The 17,831-nt window shown below is 37.8% G+C and overlaps 1 protein-coding gene across 7 annotated transcripts in view; it reads left to right on the forward strand.

Annotated features, from left to right (window-relative positions):
- Positions 1 to 17,831, forward strand: part of LCLAT1 (lysocardiolipin acyltransferase 1) — a 91,179-nt gene that overhangs the window by 20,434 nt on the left and 52,914 nt on the right. For all 7 annotated transcript variants that reach the window (XM_068675889.1, XM_068675887.1, XM_068675888.1 and 4 more), the window contains 3 exons: positions 8,284 to 8,452; positions 9,950 to 10,148; positions 16,831 to 16,977. In XM_068675889.1, the coding sequence (XP_068531990.1) occupies positions 8,288 to 8,452; positions 9,950 to 10,148; positions 16,831 to 16,977 (511 nt within the window). In that variant the 5' untranslated portion in view covers positions 8,284 to 8,287. The remainder of the gene's footprint in view (positions 1 to 8,283; positions 8,453 to 9,949; positions 10,149 to 16,830; positions 16,978 to 17,831) is intronic.

Genomic DNA, 17,831 nt, shown 5'->3' on the forward strand with positions numbered 1-17,831 from the left:
TGCTTTATAAAAAAAAATGCTTCGGTTAAAAAAAGTGCTGCAATACCATCAAATCAGAATCACATTCACTTGTTGCACATGCATTTGTAGCATACATTATACCAAAAGCAGGAGTTATTTGGGTTAATATATTCTGTTCTAAAACACACTTTTTTTCTAAAACAGATTTTTTTAAAGGCTGTAAATACAAAACTCTCGCTGAAACCTTCTCCTAGTTGGGTAGCTTGCTTAAGGCATCTGAAAGCTTGCTTTTACATGCTCCCTCTTTATTTTCATAATTGTACCCCTTACAATTATATGAGTTAGCATCAATTTTCTGTCGTGCTGCTGCTATCCTAGCAATGGCTGATGGTTTACATAGCTTGTTGAACAGGCTGTTTGAATTTTGTTCATGCTTGTCTTCTGTTTTTCTTTTGTGTTGTTAACCCAATGAAAGAATTCGGTGCTGATGGCAGTGGAAGAGCCGTTGATAGTTTCAAGGGTGTATCCTTACAGAGAAGGAAATTGCTGGTTACTGTTCTGTAAGCAGACTAAAGCAAACAATTTGTCTGTGAAATGCTGAACAGAGCAAAGTTTTTAGAACCATGGAAGTTCAACTTTTAATCATGTGTTCAGGATCTGTTGTAGTGCATGTGAATAACTTGAAGAGCTTTTACTGTCCCTAGGAAGGAATTTTGGTCCATTCCAGTGGTAAAGACTTTAAGATGCTCAACTGATTGCTCTCCTTGTTTTGTCTTTGACTCTCTGCTCTTCAACCTGCAATACTTGTTCCCCAACTGAGGACTTTATTGTTCAATGGGTACTTCTGAAATTATAAATCCCATTCCTTAAGTACAGATATAAACTGAAGTGTTGAGATGCTGTTACACAGGGGAAAAATTAGATTTAATAACTTGTTTGTTACATCTCCAATTACTAAGTGGAAAATTATTTTTCATAGTTTTTGCTTGGATTTGTTATCTATCAAAATTGGTCAGCTGATAGGTCTGTTGCAGATTTTTAAAACCAGAGGACTTAGACTTGCCAGCTGTTGCCTCTACAGGTAGCTTCTTCTGTAATGTAGACTGAGCCTACAGTTGACCTGCAGGCTTTATATTACAAAACTAATAAAACTCTAGAACTGTCCGCTCTTCCATGTTTGATTGGGCTAGGCAACATCCCTATTTGGTGTTTAATGATGAACCTTCTCGATCTTTTTCTGTTTTTAAAAGCAGAGGTTTGAAGGCAATGGCAGCAGTACAACAGCTGTTCTTCATCTGCTGAAATTACTTTTCATGATTTGTCAGCCAGGGCACTCTTTTTTTTGCTGATTGCTCTTTAATATAAGCTTGTGGGGTCATAGCAACTTGCAGGATAATTTAAAGAACAACTGGGAAGTGGGAAGCTATGAAGAAGTTAATCAAAATGACTTGTGTTTGCCAAAAGTTACCGCTTTTTTTTTGTTCTGTAAATTGCACAGAAAATGCTCTTGTGCAGTTATTTCTACACCAGCTGAAATGGTCAATTATATTATTGGATAGTAAAGAATAAAAGCAAACTACTTCTTTTCCATTATTCTTTTATTTTTCTTTCCCAGAAATAACTGTAGCTGTTGCTTGACACCCTCTCACAAAGTATGCTTAAATACCTTAGTTCACGTTCACATTCAAGCTTTATTGGTCTAATGGTTGTCCAGAGCAACAGTGAAAAGAGTACAGGTAAACTTGAATGAAAAATCATCAGCCTGATTTGATGTCTGTACTCTGACTGAATTATCTGCTTACAGTATCTAAAGGTTGCACTGCAGAGAATCTCAGCCAGTTTTTTGCATTTGGAAAAAAATGACTTGGAAGAGCAAATAAAATATTCTATTACATCCTTTATTGAATTATAGTAGTAAGATTAAATCTGGGCAAATAAAAGAGATAATAAATGGTAAGATGCAGCAGTAATCATATTTTATTGTTAATATTTACGGAAATTACTCATTAAGTATTGTACTTTGTGCATGTGCATGTTATTGTTGGAGAGGGTCAGGGATGTGGTTTGTGATGATAATTATCTGTTATTGCCCTCTTCTATATCATTTTATGATACATGTGTTAAATCCCTTGAAGGTTTATTAAATGCAGGAACTGAATAAAAAGGAAATAGTTTTAATGGTCATGTGCCTGTTCCTTCATGTTTGTTTTTTTTTCTGTGATTTTGATCTGTGCTATATGTGTACATTCCTTAAAATACTGCAGTACACAAGAGAAGCATCAGCAATAAAATAGAGTTCATAAAGGGGTCTATGGAAACTGATAGATCTTCTTGCCTGTATTTTATAAACTACTGATTAGAGTGGATACCTATGCAAATAATAATTCAGCTTCTTCCTGTCGTTGCTTCCCATATAACTTATTCTATTCCTGCAGATCTTTTTTTTTTTTTTTTTTTAACCTGAGGCACAAGTGAGTAGTTACATGGTCAAAGAGATAGGGCATGCTGTAGTTTCTTGCTTGGAATACAAGAATTGTTAAAATTTTCCTTTGAAATGTTATGATAAAAAAAAAATAAAATGCTGAAACAGAAAAGCCTGATTTTGCTGAGCTTCAAACATTTTACTAGGTTGTGTCATTCCCACTGAAACTTGTCAGTGTGTCTGGTGGTCTGTAACTTGGCCCACCACATCAGTGCTTGCTGAGACCCCTGTATTATTTGCCTTGCAAGCTGTGAAGCTATTTTCTATTATCTATCTGCCTACTCTCCTTTCTAGACAACTGTAATTTTTCACTGTTTTTTTACGGGTACTAGAAAATTGGGATTTTAGCCTGACAGCTTTTTAATGAACACCTGTGAAGCTGACAACCTTCTTGCTCACCTCCTTGAAGAAGACCAATCACTTCACCCAGGTGAAAGGTTTTAAAAATCATTGTGAAAATGTTATATTCTGACTTGGGAAGTATTTTTCAGAATGCAAAATTGAATGTGGGAGCTGGAATTTCTAGCTTACCCCTTTTTCTTAGTGCTTTGAAGAAATGCAGAGGTAAATTAAGTCAGTTTGCAGCTAATTGCTAGCTTTCTTACCAAAACTATTAGAGAAGAGGCATAATTGGCTATCTATATGAATTTCTCTGTGATTTTAATTGAAATTAATGTTTACCTTTTCCACTAGTAACTGAACAAAAAAAAATTAAACAAAATGCCTCGTATTCCCTGTTCAGTTCATGAAGATTAATCAACATGCAGTTTTATTGCCCGTGGCTATTGAATGGAAATGCCAGGAACAATGCGGTGTTGTTCTATTGCCCTTTTATTTTGGTGATGTAATAAAACCTCATTTGTTGACTGCATAATGGTAAATACTTGAAAATCACTCTAGGTTAGCAGGCAGCTGGCTCTGTCAGATAATGTTGCTTAGTTCAGTACTGTAGGTTAAATCTTGTGTTTCTTTGGAGTTTGGAAGACAGCTAACCTATTTCTGCAAGAACATTGAACTCCAGAACTGGTAAGGAATTGTGAAGCATGTGGTGAGTCTCAACTGCTGTAAAACTTCTAGAGCTTTAATTTAGAAGAACTTTCTTGTTTCTAAACAAATAAATTTGTTTTTCATCTTTTGCACTCATCAAAGCAATAAAAACAGTAGAGAAGAACTAGTTTTGTTGTAGAGAACAGGATTTTCACAGATCATGTTTAAAACCTTTTGAAATCATCATAACAAGCCATGGTTTGCCTTTAATTCCAACTGCACCTGGAATAAAAACATGTGGACAATAAGAAAAAGAAGCTAAAATGTGGTCACGGGAAGACGCCACTGCTTTATATTACTATGGAAAAACTGTATGTGTAGAGTCATGAAATAATTTTAAGAAAATATTCTAATAAAAATGGAGTCAACAGAAATGCAAATGTTTTGGAAAGTATTTTTTTTCCCGTCATAGCCAAGGATTTTTAAAATTAACTGAAATGTAAAACAAAAATTGTATTTTGAGAATCCCTGTTTCCTGTTACCTGGAGACAGGGCATGTTTGCCTTCTGCTATGGCAACAGGGCCATGCGAAGCACAGTACCCCGTTAGCTTGGAGTTTTGCCACAAGGCAGATGAATAACTACAAGCATAGTATGTGGGTGCTGCCTTCCTAATGTTTGCAGCTTTGAGCCTGAATCTTAAAATAGTTTTGACTGTTTCAACTACAGCTCTGACATACACAGTGAATAGAGAGGGGCTTTAAAATGCCCAAATGCCAAATCCAGTGTTCAGAGTCATACCTGCCATAGGAAGAGAGAGTTGGCAACAGCAATAAGGGAGTAGTTAGGTGCTTTGAAAATGCTTGGTATCTGCTGCTCAGACTTTCAATCTAATCCTTTAAATCATTTTTTGGATATCTAATCTCTCAGATGAATCAGCTCTGGATTTTCTTTGTTTTGAGATTTTTCACATTTTACAAGTTTTCATTGAGTACACCTTTCCAGTTTGGTTGCTTTCTTAACAGTGTTTTGAAATCACCGGTGTATATTTTTGTATTGCTTTGTAGCTTTTTCTCCTCTTGTGGAATATACACGTTAAATTTGGGATGGCTCACATATACATCTATAAGGACACCTTGATTCCAAACAAGTTTTTTTAAAGGGCTAAGAGATGCAAAAGGATCAGTCACTTCCCTGTTGACATCGGTAGGAGTTAATGGGGAATTCCTGAGGTAACTGGAACCAACTCTCACAAGCAGACCTTCTAGCATCATGGGGTTTATTGTGCCCAGACAGCACGGCATGTGTGTGAGAGGAGTATTGCTGCTTTGGAGAGGTGCAGTGTGGGGTTGGGAGTGTGAGGCATGGGCTGGCAGTGGGTTGCTGTTGGGAAGGTGAGGGTAAGGAGCTGAGTAAAAAAGGGTTTATTAGGCAAGCTGCAGCACAGTGTGAACATCCGCATTGCTTCAGAGACAGGGCAGTTCCCAAACTGTACTGAAGTTTTGTAGGACACAAAGTTGTGACTAATTATTTATCTGACAGAGCTGGCTCTATACAATTTACAAGCTTCTGCACTGTGCTGCTCATCTAGGAAGTGCTGGAGCAGGCTCCTTATGGCCCCACTTGTGTTAGGGACAGCACACTGCTGTAGTGGTTCACCTGGGCTACAAAGTGTGTCAAATGCAGCGTGGGGTATTCACCCTCTTCTCTCTCTGCTCTAAATACGTGCAGAGCAGTACTCTTGCTGACCTCCTTTCCAGCCTAGAGCACATGCTTTTGGCAGTCAGCAAGCCCAGCAGCTTGTATGATGGCTACCCATCACTGACTGATGGTTAAAATGAGAATACATGGAAATGTTTCTCAGTTGTCATGTATAGGCAGATGCACTTAAAACCATGTAACCTGTTGTGCAGCTTCTAACTGAACCCGGAAACAAAACCAAGTAAGTAGAGTGTCTTAATTTCACCTGGTTACTAAAATGCTCTTGCTGAACACTTTTTTCAGGAGGCCAGCTGGATGGGTTACTCTCTGCTATTGTTCTTCAGCTTATGCTTCTCATTTTGCAGTTTTGCTTGAATTCATGAAGAGTTGTTTTTCTATTTCTCATACCTGTTTGCATTTTGTGTGCTTTATGGTGGTGGAGGTAATTCAGTGACACACTCTATCCATCATTCTAGATAAATGCATGTATACAAATGTGAAGGTAATATGTTCTGTTAATGTAAGCGATATAAACTAAACGTGGAATGCATTACACTTTAAAAATGTGCCTGCAAGGGATAAATGGCATCAATTAAAAACACACGTGATATCTTTTGTGTTTAGAAATAAGCACTGCAATGTTTAACTCAGTGGAATGCAGTATAGCATATGTACTGTCATGATATGCATAGATACTGTCATGATAAACAAAATGCTGCAGGGGTGCAGGTTGAAGAAGAGAAACTTCAGAACTTCCTCAGGTCCTTAGCATAGCTCACATAGCTTCATCTAAAAAGAAAAAAAAAATGTTTACCAGACAGTCTTTTACATAAAATACAGAAAAGGTTTTTCTTAAATATTTGTCTCTGTGTGATAATTTGAGGGAAGAACTAATGTAAACTGAAAACCTCGGACTGTAAATAAGTGACCTAGAATGCTTTCCAAACAGTTTAGGAGAATGGCAGAGCAGTGTCTTCTGTTATTAACACTGTGGTTATCTGTGTGCAGTACTCCAGTATTTCCACCTGGCACATGCACTTCCGTGTTGTTCAGCAGTGTTTTGGGGCCAGGGTGCTTGACAGACATCCCCGTGTCTTCCACCATGACCAGTGGCTCTGAGCAGGCTCCGAGAGGGACAGCTTGGCTGGCTGAAGTTGGTCAAACTCCTGTTCCTGGTCTGGCAGTGGGTTGTAAAGCCATTTCCAGTTGTTTTCCTGTTTGTTCCTCAGAAAATGCACGTCTGGTTAGATTAATCCCGTTGAATTTTAATCCTCTCTACTCCCTTTTGCAGGGCTCTGATCTTGGTACGTTAGGAAGAGGTCTTTTCTTCCAGTCCTGCTGCAGTTAGTGCTTTTCTTTGTCCTTTTTGTTATTTCTGTCATTCTCTGGGTTTCTTCTATCCTCTGTGACATTTATGTCAGACTTTCCCACACAGGTTTGCAGTACCACATACAGGAACACATGTGGAACAGTGTTTGTCCAGTGTAGTGCTCTTCAGGGATCCTTTGATATGTTAAAACGAATTGTATTTAGTGCATGCATATGTGTCCAGCTGGTTCTTTAGATCCTGCTTTCTGCAGGAAAGAGTGGACTGTGCGCTTCGAAATGTAAACAATGTGGATTTTTTTTTAAATTCCAACATTATTCTCTTAAATTTTTCTTCTGATACAGCCAGCTATCAGTGAATGGTTTGTATTTAGTATTACTTTTTTGCTATGCTGCAGAGGTCAGGCTAAATACAGCTTGTATCACTCTTACATTGAAAACTTTATATGGCCTCTGCTCTCAGCCATCCTCCAAAAATGTACAGTTTATGAAATTGTTTAAACCTAGAAGTATCCCCAAATGCTGTTGCTTTCCTGTTACTTGTCAGCATCATGTAGGAGATGCATGTTCACGTGCTAGGAACACTGGGATTACTATTTCTTGACTTTTGAATACTTTGCTGTGCAAACATTATTGCTATGGACGTGGCACAAAATACACTTGAGATAAATCATGTATGTTACAGTACACAAGGCTTAATGGATTACTTTTCCATTGCTCATTTTAAATTAAAAACACTAGCTTCCTGTTTTTCTTCTGAAGTCCTGTCCATCTGAGCTCTTGTAATTTCTAAAATAGCCTGTCAAAAAAGGAATTCAGTAAAGTGACTTCTACTTAACCTTTCTTTTTATAAGCAATTGGCTGCGTCCTAAATAGTTGAAAACATTCTATTTTTAGGCCCTAATTTGGAGAGCTGATATTTCCACATTTGCTTTGTCATAGCTGGTAGTAGTTGCTAAATTATGAAATCCTGGAACAATTACAAAAGCTAGGAGGATTGCTAAGCTTCCTACCAGAATGTGTTAAGCAGCTCTATGCATTATACATTTCAATTTATGATAAGGCAGTCTAGCTGTTAGCACAGACACTGAATTATATCAAGTTTTCACTACTGACTTGCAAACCAAGGGCTATCAGCTTCTTGGATAATCACCAATAAGGACAGCTGAAGAACAGATTTAGTGTGCCCTCAGCAAGTTTGCTGAAGGAGTAATGTTTTTAAACTAAAAGAGGGAAGATTTAGATTAGATATTAGGAAGCAATTCTTTACACAGAGGTTGGTGAGTCACTGGCACAGGTTGCCTAGAGAAGCTGTGGATGCCCCATCCCTGGATGTGCTCAAGGCCAGGCTGGATGGGGCTTTGGGCAATCTGGTCTGGTGGGAGGTGTGCCTGCCCATGGCAGGAGGGTCAGAACTGGATGATTTTTAGGGCCCCTTCCAACCCAAGCCATTCTATGATAATAGATGAAAAGTTCAATATAGGTGTTCTGTTATACAACTCTTCTGTACCTTTGCATTTTAAAATAGCTTTCTGAAGATGTCAGTATGGAATTGCATATTGCTATAAGAGGAGGAAATTATGATGTAGCTGGTCCTCTTTAATATCCCAATGCACCTTACACATTACTGTGTTTATGGAGTTGCTTTAGTACTGCTGCTTCTGAGGTAGTACATGTTATAAGGTAGTATAAGGTAGCCTTCACTGTTCTTGTTCTGTGTTGCTAGACGTGAAAAAAAGGAGGAATACTACCTGAAACTGAAGTTGTGTGTCTGAAGAGTTATTAATTGGCTTATTTTTCTAACATAATGCCAACTTTGTTTTTCAGAGCCATGGTGTCATGGAAAGGAATATACTTCGCAGTTGCACTGTTCTTGGGAAGCTTTTTTGGAAGTATTTTCATGCTCGGTCCTTTTCTACCTTTGATGTTTATCTCGCCTGCCTGGTACCGCAGGATCACTGACTGTGTTGTGGCCACCTGGCTCACACTTCCAGTGGTAAGTTGCAGTTTGAGCCAAGTTCTGGACAACTCTTCTAAGTCCTACCATTTATTTTGTTTACTAACACATTTGATTAAAACAAAAATTCAGCTTTATTATGGTTTTGTTAATCAGGCCTCAACTTTCTTGCTAGCTGTGAAGGCTTAGGCTTTAGCTCAGTCTGTGTTGCAGATTGTCTGTGTTCCTGCTTAGACTCCCCCTCTCCTACAGTTTAATGTATGTATAAATTAACACCACATGACGGTTGTACTCTTGAAAAAGCCTTTTAATGTTACCTCTAATGTCAGATGCTAATCAGAGAAGGGTAGGTGAAGCACTAGAAAGCACAAGGGTTCTTTTAAATTGCAAAGATTCCTAAATGAGTCTTCATATAAACTCCTGCTTTCAACTGTGCTCCCACTCTCTAATTATGAAAATAATTTGCTATCTGGTACGTTGTTCCTGACCTTCGCTGTTCTCATACTTAATCCTTTTAGAATTTAGTACTTGTAGTTGTATTAGAAAATTTCAGGTCAAAAACAACTTCCTATAGAAATGAAGTCTTCCACATTGCATCAACTTTGTAGCTGGGAGTCTGGAAATCAATAACAAAGCTTTTCTCTGAATTGTTCCTGAGGAAAGTATGAATGGGATCCATCTCTTTGTTTGTCATCTGTTCCTCTACGCCTTTTCAGATATTTTTTTCCCCCTGATGTAAAGTGCTGTATTAGTGCTCAGAAATAGATATCCTGTTCCATAAGTCATACCTGTAAGTAATATCTGTTGTCTATCCCCATTTCTTGGGAGTGTATACCTCTTGTTTGCATCCTCCCAAGTTTTGAGGCTTATTTTATGCTTTGGAATGGCACTTCTTAGATCAGTGTGTTCACTGGTCTGTTTTTTAAACTGCTTTTTTAAACTGTGGGGTAGAGGCCCAGGCTTCAAGGCAGCACTGTACATTTGTACAGATTTAGATGTACATCACTGTGCTATAATCAGGCTTATTTATTTTTTTGCTCTCTCAGCTGTTCTTTCTGTAGATGGATTCTAGCCATTTTTACAGTTGGAAGTCTAGCACAAACACATTGACCATGTGGATCCAAGAAGAAAGCAAGGCAGCTTCAAATACTTTTTCAGACCCGACAGCGTTGAGCAGTAGATTATTTGTGCAGCTGTTCTCTACTTAGACTTTATCTACCAAGTTATGATTCATACTGGTTCCCATACTTTTATTCCTACATTTTGGGAAAAACAGGGAAAAGTAACTTAATAGTGGACATGGATCATAAAAGAATGCTTTTTAATGTGTGCTATTTTATTATTCTTTCCTCTTTCATTACACAGCTGACTGTAGTTGTGGAAAAGCTGTCTTTTTTATTAGAAAACAGAAATCTGTTTACCAGTGATAATGTGTCCGAATAAATGAAATGATGTCATTGAAATTAATTTTTATTGCTAATGGGCTGATGCTTTTCTTTGGGGAGTGAAGTCATAATATTCAGATATCATTTCTAGGCCTTGCTGGAGATGGTGTTTGGTGCCAAGGTGGTTGTCACTGGTGATGGGTTTGTTCCTGGAGAAAGGAGTGTCATTATCATGAACCATCGCACCCGAATGGACTGGATGTTCCTGTGGAACTGCCTGCTGCGATACAGCTACCTCAGACTCGAAAAAATCTGTCTCAAATCCAGTCTGAAAAGCATTCCGGGATTTGGTAGGTCGCTAAACTCTTTACCTGGGAAGTAAAATGTGTTTAAAAATTCCTTCACCCAGCACTGTTCGTACTCAGTTAAGTTTAAATTCTATTTTAGTATTTAAAAAAATATATTGTTTAAAATATATGTGGTGTATTGAGCGATAAAATCACATCTCCCAGAGGACACATGAACTGCATGCTTGAGCCTTTCTTTTTAAAAAATTGCTACATACTGAAAGCATTTTTAAAAATTGTGAAAGATATGTATTTTATGCTTCTTTTCAAATTACTTTTCAACACCTTGGTTTTTGAGTCATTTCATCCCATATTGCACATGCTTTTATCATTCTTTTCTTCATTATCCAATCTATACGAGTGAGAAGATTAGAAAAAAAATAAAGGAAAAACACTGTAGGCAAAACAAAAACTGCAAAGTTGAGGTTTCATTTTAATAGCTGTAGTTCTAAATCAAACTCAGTTGCCCAAAATATGCTGTACAGGATATGAAATAATCTATGATGTAAGTTGGGAACAGATCTGAGTTGCACATATTCGGAGAAACCTTTTTAAATAGACCAAAAACTGTTGCATAAATAGACTTACCTGAAATAAAAGCATCGCTTTGCATTTTATTTGTCTCTGATTTATTTGCCTTTTTATAAAAACTAGCTTGGGCTAGGATATGCATCACATTTATGATGTTGTAAGAGTAAGCTTATTTATGGTTCCCTTTTGTCAGGCCATTTATCTGAATAGATCATTTTGGCAGGATCCCATAAGGAGGAACTCTGACACCGTTGTGCTTTTATTACATTCACTCACTAGGTCTGTAGTCCTCTAAGTAAGAGCTGCAACTAGGGAACATACTTCCCATTTTTCCTGACATTCAAGCATAATGTTCAATTTTACGTGAGACAAAGATATCTCTGTTAACATTACATATATATTTAGATAAATGTTTTCATAATACTGGAATCTGCTTCCTTTGCAACTTTTTAAAGAAATGTTGGAAGGTGGAATCCAGGATTATAGTCTGGAAGATTAATAGATTAATCTCTTCAAAAGTATCCCCTATTTTTTGTGTAACAAAACATTTATATGTGTGCACGCTTAGTATTAGAATGTCTTTAATAAAATTGGAAGGTTAGCTCCAGAGTCTGGGATGTTAGATATGCTTGGCAAAATCAGGTTCCTGAAAATGTACCAAGAGTTGTTTAGAAACTGATTTTTTTTGAATTCATAGTTAGTACATATTGGTGGGGTAATAATACAGATAAGTGTTCATAACAGACAAACCTCTTAATCCAATCAGTGAGATTAGAATTTCTCCCACTTACCTCTAATGGCATTTCTGTGTTATGTGACAGACCTTTTGTAGGTGTTTGTCAAATTTTGTTGTTTGTTAAACTGTGTCCTGTGTTTTTTACAGAAATGTTTTGCTCATTTTATAAGCTTTTGAAGGCCAGAATGTAACTTGAAAATCAGCTGGACAGTTTCAGTGCAGTTTCACTGCAGCTATAATTTATACTTTAGGTATTTGTCGTTAAGGTATAATATTTCTGGAAATGACACAACTGAATAATTTCTTCCAATTCCATCTTTTATATATTTACATGAATTAGTTATATATACTCAGAAACAGAGAATTATGGAAGTATCAATATGTCAGCTAAATGTAACTCTAATAAATCTTTACCTAATGGTAAAGATTTTGAGTACTTTGAGTTTGAGAAATATATTAGATGAAATTGCTGTGTTGCTTTCAGCCCATTTTTCAGACCTTTCTAATGTTTTTTTCTGCAGGCATTTCATTTAAAATTGTATGTAATACAAGGTTTCTTTCATTTCTGTGTCTCTAAAAAGAGTATTAAGTGTTGCACCATTTTGTTGTCATAACTCCCATCCCAGCCGTGGTGTAAAAATTAGGTCTACAAAAGATTATACTGATTGAAGTGGTATATATGACAGGTGAAGGGCAAAGCTTGGAACAAAAATAGGTCCAGAGTCCTTGTCACCCCCTTTGTGGGTGAAGAGTGTACACGTATCGTATTTAATGAGTCTGTACAACAAGTAGGCAATTATTTCTGGTTACTTAAAATTGAAGGAGAAAATGTTTCAAGGAGAATCATTGAGTCACTTATCTGGTTCTTAAGTTATTAATTCTTTGCATTCCACTGTATCAAAAAATTCGATTAAACGTGAGCCTTAAAAAAAAAAAAAAAAGGAAAGAAGCCCAAAAAAATGGATGGTCCTTTCTTCCTGAGAGTGTAGTTTTGGCTTGATAGATTGTGTGCAGTCAAGTGTTCATAAAGCAGTATTACATTTCAGTAGTCTCATTTTCAGAAACTTTCTTGCAGTATTTCAGTACAACTTGCCCAAGCTGGAGCCGCAGGAAAGCACTGTTCTGCTCGTGGCTGCTGCTGCAGTTTGTTGCATGACATCATCATCAGCTAATGACATATATTCTACAGTGTCAGTTTTCAAGGAGAATTTCTAATATCATTGGCAGTTTCCTGCATAGCTGACAAGATAGGACTTCTCTACAATAATAGACACATACAATTTATATCACAGAATCACAGGATGGTAGGGATGGGAAGGGACCTTGAAAGATCATCTAGTCCAATCCCCTGCTGGAGCAGGAATGCCTGGATAATGTCACACAGGAATGCATCCAGGTGGGGTCTGAATGTCTCCAGAGAAGGAGACTCCACAACCCCCCCCAGGCGGCCTGTTCCAGTGCTCTGTCACCGTCACCACAAAAAAGTTTTGTCTCCTACTTGAGCGTAACCTCCTATGTTCCAGCTTGCACCCATTGCCCCTTGTCCTGTCATTGGGTGTCACTGAGAAGAGCCTGGCTCCATCTTCCTGACATTGGCCCTTTACATCTTTATCAACCTTAATAAGGTCAACCCTCAGTTTCCTACTCTCCAAGCTAAAGAGACCCAGCTCCTTCAACCTTTCCTCATAAGGGAGATGCTCCCCTCCCTTTATCATCCTTGTAGCTCTGTGCTGGGCTCTCTCGAGCAGTTCCCTGTCCTTGAGCTGAGGGGCCCAGAACTGGACGCAATATTCCAGACGTGGTCTCACCAGGGCAGAGTAGAGGGGGAGGAGAACCTCTCTCGACCTACTAACGCACACCCCTTCTGATACACCCCAGGAAAGAAACCCTCCCAGTCCTGTTCAGAAGGAATGAAGGAAATTCTTACCTACATTGTATTTCTCTAGTTCAAAGCAGGCTTTCCTTGCTGTGTAGGTGTTGTATTTTTGTGTAGAGTTCGGTGCTGATAAAGCCTTACTGAAGCGTGGCATAGATATCATTATGTATGTATTACATGTGATTTGAAGCTGCATTTTTTATTTTTTTCAGCTCTAAAAAATGATTTAAAGGTCAGTGTGGCTGGGTACTCTACCTAGTAAGTTTCTGCACCGCTAACCATTTTGTAAATCTGAAGTGCTTCTACTTTTCTAAGCAATTTTAGTTACCAAAAATGTGTGGAAATTCTATGAGAAATGTGTGAAGTTCTTACAAGAAAATAATTTTAGCAAAGAAATGGAACTGCATTGCTAGCTTTTTTTTTTTTTTATCTTCACTGTTTCTCTGCTATGTTTTCCTAATCAAAGATTTCTCAGAAAATTTGCAAATAAAAAGAGAATTTTTTTTACCTTGTCAAGTAAAATCTGCCTGTGCCAGGAAAATTCCTATTGCCCAGCAGAGTTTAGATGATCAAAAAACACTGTGCAAACAATCAAAATGTAATTACTTTTGTTGGACAATATGTTGCCCTAAACTAAACAGTAATTAACTGGGCAGCACCTTTCTCTGCAGGCTGCATATGAGCAGGTACTTCCTTCTGCTTATTTGTAAATCTTCCTTATTAGGAAAAACTTTCATTTTTTCTTGTTGCTTTATTGAATTCTTCATGTTCTTCTGTGCCTTCCCAGTTGGATCCCCTGTCTCCAGACATGTCTCCCCAGACATGTCTCAAGTTTTGTTATGTGTTGTTCTTCCAGCAGCACAGTGCAGACAGGCTGTGGTGAGGAAATCAAAGCAGGAGCCTGCTTTCACTCTACTCAAAGGCTTAAGGCACGTGTCTGCAAGCTTGTGCTGGGTTTCCTGTCTCCCTTGAATCTGATGCAACAGTGAGCCATGCAAACAGTAGGCGTCTCCACTGCTGATGTATGGACCTGGTTTTTGATTGAAGGCAGGAATTCACATTCACGTCATGCTCTGTTGGAGGCTTTGAAGCTGAATAACTGTGAAAGGTTATTGCACTTTCATAGATGGTAAAATAGTTTGGCTCAGTGTGCTGTGCTGGAGGAGCTGGGGAGGAAAGCCTCTATCCTTTACGATTGGTCATCTGACTCGTAGATAATCTGTTCTTATTGGAGCGATGAGGGATGTTTTATCTAATTAGGTACACACTTAGAGATAGGGAGGGTAAAAAAAAACAATGTATGTTATGTTATAAAATCAAACCTGTTTTTTGTTGTTATTGTTATTGTTTTTAAGACTGGATGCCTCCCAACTCCTTTCTCATCCTCACCAACCCTCCTTTCATGACATTACTGCCTGCATTAAATTCTTTTTAGCTTGTATATACCACCACTAAGGATAAGAATGGGATACTGCTGCATATATCTTCTTCTTGAAGGGCATTTGGGCAAGTAAGAGTCACGCCAGCAGCTGATTTCTCAGTAGCCAGAGGTGTTTTGTAAATTTGATGTTCATGTAAATTTGATGGTCAAAGAAGGATCACTGGAAGGAGTTCATTATGCAAGCTTCCATCAAATTCAAAGCATTGGGCTGCCTGCAGAGAGGCAGGGAGAGGGTGGAATCTAGCAGGGAGGTTTTTTTTCTGTGCTTCTTTGCTGTTGTGGACTAAAATCACGCTTCCTCAGGAGCTGCTGACCTGGGAGAATATCAGCAGGCTTCCCAAATGATCATTTATTTTGCTGCTTGTTTCCCTTCCTTCCACTTACATTCTCTGCTGCAATGAGAATTTGAGGACTGAAGAACTTGGGTCTGATGTGTGATACCAGACAATAAAATGGTTTAGCACAGTACAGTTTTTACATACATTAATTTATGGATAATGACTAGGGTACATAAAACATACAAAAAATCTATGTTTTGAGGTAAGAACGAGCGGAAAATACCAGAACGACCACAGAACTTTCCTAACGTGTTTTTCCACTCTGTCCCATGGAGCCTGCTATGTCCTTGGAGTTGTAAATGCTACAAGGCATTTCTGTTCCTGCTTAGAGGGTTTTTTTCCCCCTCGCTGTGTCCATTTTTATGAATTTAATTTTAGATTTGGTACCCTCTAGAGTAACTGCATGTTTTGGCACCATTTGGTGTTTGGCAAAAATTGCTGTGAGAAAGTGTCCTCTTTAATATAATGTACTTACAAGTAGGAAAATGAAGCCCTGTTTTGTTCAATTTAAAATGCTGTGTTTGCTCCGTTGTAAAAGATATAGTAGCAAGTAGAAGCTGGTTAAATGCCAGAATAGAGCATATTTAAATTATGTAAATTATATTTCAGTTACTTTAAAATTGACCTTTTTTTTTTTCCTGCAAATGATTTGTTTAAATATGTGTAACCTCCTCTGATATGGCTGTACAGGTACTTCTTGACACCAGGCACATGGTATATGCATAGATGCACATAAGATTTTGTGGTCAAAATTTTATGTTGTGTACAAGGGTTTTTAACAAACACGATGTACGAATTTGCTGAGACTCTATTCTAAGCATATTCTTTCTTAATTCTCATGCCCATTTCCAGTATTCAGTTATCTGTATATCATTCCTTATCTCAGGATCTGAGAATCATTAGGTGCAGATTGCAGAAGGCATGGTAGTTACGTGGGCTTCATCTCACAGAATCACAGAATTTCTAGGTTGGAAGAGACCTCAAGATCACTGAGTCCAACCTCTGACCTAACACTAACAGTCCCCACTAAACCATATCCCTAAGCTCTACATCTAAACATCTTTTAAAGACCTCCAGGGATGGTGACTCCACCACCTCCCTGGGCAGCCTGTTCCAGTGTTCCATCTCCTTAGCTGATTTAAAAATACGAAGTATCGATCCCACAATACAGGTTACAAATCTTTAATAGTACAATTAATGACCCTGTCCAATATAGAAGAGATTATACATCCTGGTTAATATATTATCCTGGCTGAATACTTATGAAGTTGATTTTAAAATCGGTGACTTTAATAAGTTTTTTTTCTAGCATATGCTCCTTGTAAGAACAGAATAGAAATGAATTCACCTAAAGAGGAGCTGAAATAAACTGCAAAAATGTTACGTAATCACCATCAAAGGAAAAACAGGCTTTGAGAATTGTGGTAAGCAAAGAAGTGAACAGGAAACTGATAGCTTTGCTTCATTGTAGAATATCTTTTTGCAGGTTTTTTGATGAAATATAAGCTAGCTAAGTACAGTGAGTAGCTGCAAAGTTGCCCTGCAGAAAAAGACCTGGGGCATTGGTTGACAGCCGGCTGAGGCATTTTTTGTTTCCTATTTAAAACTCCTATTACACAGTAACTAAATGCCTTTATTCAGAGACGAAGACAGGTGGGTGGAAAATAAAATGTATCTAATGCAATTTGTAAAATATTTCGTAATAACAGATACTGTGGAAGTATCGGAATAAAATGTTACTAAAAATTATTTTTAAATTTCAGGCTGGGCGATGCAGGTTGCTGCCTTTATTTTCATTCAGAGGAAATGGGAAGATGACAAGAGTCACTTTGAAAAAATGCTGGATTATTTCTGTGACATTAATGAACCACTACAGCTCCTTATCTTTCCAGAAGGAACTGATCTCACAGGTATGCTACATTTGTTGTCTTCTTGTGGAGTGGTCAGTCATGGAGATACCCTTTTGTTTCTGGTAACAGTTCAAAAAAGTCACTATTTCAATATTGCAGGAGCAATAGTGGGTTTTTATAGACAGTAGAAATTGTTGTTATTAATCATCATGTGCTGGTATATCTGATAGGCACAATCATAGTCCCATTGAGAGGTCTAGCCAGTCTTTCTAAAATAACTGTTACGTTTCAAAAGCATCTTGTGATTGAAATAGCTTTGTGTGGGTTGGTTCCTTCTGTCCATTGTATTGGCAAAAATAGGTTTCAAGACCTGGAATAAATCACTTTTCTGTTCCTATTTTCCGTATGATTTGGGTGAATAGCACAAATTGTTTTAGACCAACAGAAGGGTGATTGAAGATGAGAATAGATGATTCTATTAGATTTCTTGCTCAGTGTTTTAAGAGGAGAAAATGGAGATGCTTGTTCATTAGGCCATGTAAGCTGTCTGTGTTTGACTCTAAATAAAAATAAAAAATAGACCTAAAACAAATGTTAACATTATTACAGTAGTAAATTTAATGAGTTTAATCCCACAATATTTGCTTAATACTTAGTAAAATACCTGCATTAATGTAGGTCTGTCGTACAGCATCAGTAGCAAGCTGCTCACCAGTGCTGAAGAAGACTCAAATGTCGATAAAAGAAAGCATTTTATGGATGTTCTGTGGTTCTTCATGCCTGCAACAGTATTTGATAAGCATCATCTTTAAAGAATCAATTACGATTAGAATGACTGGTGACAACTGCTACTACTACTGCTGGCTGGTGGTGATGGTTTCCCCCAGTTCATGGAGTTGCTGTATAAGTACAAG

The sequence above is a fragment of the Anas acuta genome, chromosome 3 (assembly GCF_963932015.1).
Source record: "Anas acuta chromosome 3, bAnaAcu1.1, whole genome shotgun sequence".
Taxonomy (NCBI): domain Eukaryota; kingdom Metazoa; phylum Chordata; class Aves; order Anseriformes; family Anatidae; genus Anas; species Anas acuta.